A 4,704-nucleotide genomic window follows, 5' to 3' on the forward strand; every position below is an offset into this window, starting at 1 on the left:
ATTAAAATATAAATAATTTTTTTTTTTTTTTTTTTTTTTTTTATTTTTTTTTTTTTTATTTTAAAAAAAAAATAAAAAAAAAATATTTTTAAAAATATTTTATTAAAAAAAAAAAAAAAAAAAAAAAAATATTTATTTAAATTATAATAAGAATTAAAAAAAAAAAATTTGTTTGTATAAATAATTTTGATTAACTCTGTTTTGTTCCTATTATTATATATTATTCATATCAAAATAAAAAAAATAAAAAAAATACGATTAAAATAAAATTCTTAGTACCAATGAGATATAAAATAAAGTTTAGAAGGATAGCTATGAAATAATAATTTTGAAGAAAACGTTATGAAGAAAAGGTAAACAAATTAATGAATTGAAATGTACATATTTATTAATACATTCATCCTTTTTAGAATTTTTATTTGTACATTTTTCATATAGAATAAATTTAGAACGGAAATATAAATATAAATAAATAAATATATATATATATATATTTATTTATTTATTTATACATAATATATGGTATTTCTTCCAAAATAAATAATATTTATAAATATAAATACATGTTCTACTATTATTTTTATAATATAAAATTAAAAAAGAAAAAAAGAAAGAAAAAAGTAACTGTTATCGTATTATTTTATATGAGTATATTTTAATAATGATACAACAATTTCTTAAGGCTATTATATAACCATTATATAACAATATAATAAATGACTAATTTAAGATATTATTAACTATAATCAAATAGTATTGAATAAATAATATCAAAATAATAATGTAAAAAATTAGTGCCTAAAAATATAATATCTTTTTATATTTATAATATTCATATTCTAAAACGATTGAAAGATTAATAATATTTTTATAATATTAGGGAAAACACATCCTTTAAAATATATTATTAATATATGTGTATATATTTAGTTATAGGCAGGGTTATTTATTTTGGCATGTATTCCAAAAAAAAAAAAAAAGAAAAAAAAGAAACAATAATACATGGTAAACATGTTTTGTATATAGATCAAATAGTATATTTTTATTTGTTTTGTTATAGTACGGCATGTACTATAATATATATGATTAAAAAAAAAAAATATATTTATATATATATATATATATATATATATATATATATTTATTTATTTATTTATTTATACTTTTAATTCTTTTTAGTTTTTATTTGAATTATATTTGAAACATATAATCACATTATAGTAAGTAAAGATATATTATAATTGCCTTCGTATAAACAAATATACATATGTTAAAAAAAAGCATGCATTCTTTTTATCTTAATTTCATATTAATTATAAAAAAATGATATATTATATATATATATATATATATATTTATAAGTGTATAATATTATAAAGGTATAGGGAAAAAAAAAATTAAAAAAATTGCTTGATATATGAAATAAAATTATTATTATATTAATCTGTATCATTATATTAAAAGGGAATTTATTTCAAAATAATAAAGGAGATATAATTTAAATAAAAAACAAAAAAAAATTGTAATATAACTATAATATTTATAATTTTTAAGATTAATCTTTTTTATTATTTTTAATGATTGCAAAAAAAAAAAAAAAAATTTAATATGCATGTAATTTTGCTTTTTCATACATTACATATTCCTACTTATATTTTCTTCTTATGAATAAATATATAATGTAAATAGTAAAATGAGTACCTTTAATGAATATATTGTGTCATACTTATGAAAAATAATATGTCTTGTTCTGTTAATGGTTTCATAAAAGTATATGAACATTGGATGTGATAAAATTTTATTTATATAAACTGGACACAAGATAAAAAAAAAAAGAAAATTAAAAAATATAAGCAATATATATATATATATATATATATGTCCTTGGCTATATATAAATATTTTTATTTTAATAAAAAATTTGAAACTTTTACATGTCGGATTAGTTCGGGAAGTGGTTTCGTTAGAAAACGTTTATAGAAATTATAAAGAAATAATCTTGCTTTTTTTTTTTTTTTATTCTATTTTTATAAAATTGATAAATTCTTTGCTGGTTACATATATATATATATATACATATTTATTTTATATTTATATTTTTGACTATTTTTTTTTTTTTGTCCATTTATAAATTAGCATGCAATCTATGTCTGATATTAAACATTTTTAATACTAAATATAAATACTCCACATTATAATGGTTAGTAGTATAACAAAAAAAAAAAAAAATAAAATAAAAAAAAAAAATGACAAAAAAAAGAATAAATAATATCAAATAAAATTTCTTTTTTATTTATATAAGGATTAAATAAAATGTGTACATTAAAAGAATCTGTTGTTTTTACTAATTCGCAAAAATATGATATGAAAAAGGAATAAAAATTTCAACATGTATTTATTATAATTATTTTTTTTTTATGAAAACATTTTATAAACAAAAAAATAAATAAATATATATATATATATATATATATATATATTTATATATATATTTATACTTATGTGCCGTGAACATAATATAACTTTCGATTATGTTATAATTTGATACCTCTTTTACAAAATGAAATTAATAAAAGTATATTTTTTTCTTTTCATTATGCTCATGATTGGATTATTAGGACGCGGAAATGTATGCAACGAATTACAGGAAAAAAAAAATATGCTTTTAAAAGAAAATCCAGATAAATTATTAAACAAAAAAAGAAGGAAGAAATTAGTTTACTCAGTTATAGGTACTCTAAGTGCCATTCTTGGAATAGCTATATTTGGTATGGGTATTAATAGTCATTTTAAGGAAAAGAAGAAAACTATTTGGGATGAAGTTGGTAAGGATATGGATAGTATTTTAAATAGAGCTATAGCAGCTGGAATATGGAAAACTAAAAAAAGTTACAAAAGCGAAATTGAGGATATTGAAAAAATAATACCATCTCAAGAAGAAATACAAAAGATATTAACATATCAACTTGAAAATAAAAATATAAAAATTACAGATGATTATATGAAGGAAATACAAAGTTTGAGTAAATATGTATTATATAATATAAGAAATTCTATGAGACATTATAGTAAAACTTTATCTTATTATTCATAAGAGATTAAATAAATAAATAAGTATATATATATATATATATATATATAATAAGATTGTCTGATGAAATTTTTTCTGTACAAAAAGTATGAGGGTAATAATAATGTACTAACATTTTTTATTATATTGCACATATATAATATATTATATATATATATATATATATATATATATATATATATATATATATATATATATATATATTGTTTTTTTTAAGATTTTTTTAAAACTTTTTTTTAAACTTATTTCTGAAGCAATTTAATAAGAAAGAAAAAATAAAAAAAATTTTACATAAGAAAAAAAAAAAAACATAATAACTTACTTCATATATAATACAACATATATGTTTTTATTTTTTATTAAAATTTTTTTTTTTTTTTCCTATGTGTGGATTTGGAAAGGTATGCACTAATTTTATATTTTTTTTTTCATCTTATTATCACATAAAAAATATGCATAGAGATATATTTATTTATTTTATGCCAAATTAAGATAATTATTACAAATTATTAAAAATTTATATTTAAAATAAAAAAAATTATGTTTCTCTTAAAATTTATTTTTTTTAATAATATTAAAAAAAATTACAAATAAATTGTGGATACTTAATTTTTGGAAACCTCATTAATAAATACATAAAAAAAAAAAAAAAAAAAAATTTAAGCCAATATATATATTTATTATATTATATATATATATATATTTATGCAAAAATTATTTTTCCATTTAATAATAATCAATTATGCTTATACTTCTGATATTATAAAAATTTTATCATCCTATTTATAAGAATTAAATATTCAGTAAAATTTTTTTTTTCTTTTAATCCTTTGAAAATTTAAAATAAATATTTTTATTCATATATGCTTTTAAATAAAAGTCATATAAAATCAATCATGTGATAAAAAATATAATAAAAATCATGTTAAGAAAAAAAAAGTTCCAAAGCAAGAAAAATAAGGTGTTTTTTATATCATTACCCTAATACCAATGCAGGCAAATTATTATTCTCCCCATATATTATAAACCGAGGGATTCATTTTTATTTTATTTATAATTCGTTATGGAATATAAAAAGAATGAAGAAAAATTAGAAAAAAAATGGAAAAATTAGTGTAATATTTTGAAAATATAATTAAAAAAAATAAATAAATTTAAAGTAAATATACCATATATATATATATTATATATATATATATATATATTATACAATTGTATGAAAAGGAAGACTTTAATTCTGAATATATAGTATGATATTATTATATATATATAAATATATCAATAAAAAAAATTGGGGTTCTATATAAAAATATAGAGTATTTTTTTTTATAGTAAAATATAAAGGAATGAAAGATACTCGTTTTTTCCCTTCCCTAACTCCAAAAAAAAAATTTATTATAATATATTATATTGAAATAAAGATGGAAATAAAGTGATAAAGAAGTAATATATTGTATGTATTTCATTATTTTCTTTTTTTTTTAGTGTTTTTTTTTTGTTTGTTGGATTTTTTGCTTTTTTTTAGTGTTTTTTTTTTGTTTGTTGGATTTTTTCCTTTTTTTTTGTTTTTTGTTTGTAGGTTTTTTTTGCTTTTTTTTTGTTTTTTGTTTTTT

General features: G+C 15.5%; 1 protein-coding gene across 1 annotated transcript; it reads left to right on the forward strand.

The window, feature by feature from the left end:
• Positions 1 to 2,560: 2,560 nt before the first annotated feature.
• PRSY57_1475200 (early transcribed membrane protein 14.2) lies at positions 2,561 to 3,094 on the forward strand (the record flags this gene model as incomplete). The annotated part of the gene is made up of 1 exon (XM_012910348.2): positions 2,561 to 3,094. The coding sequence occupies one exon, from the start codon at positions 2,561 to 2,563 to the stop codon at positions 3,092 to 3,094; it is 534 nt and encodes a 177-aa protein (XP_012765802.2).
• Positions 3,095 to 4,704: the final 1,610 nt, after the last annotated feature.

Source organism: Plasmodium reichenowi, chromosome 14 (assembly GCF_001601855.1).
Source record: "Plasmodium reichenowi strain SY57 chromosome 14, whole genome shotgun sequence".
Classification (NCBI taxonomy): Eukaryota; Apicomplexa; class Aconoidasida; order Haemosporida; family Plasmodiidae; genus Plasmodium; species Plasmodium reichenowi.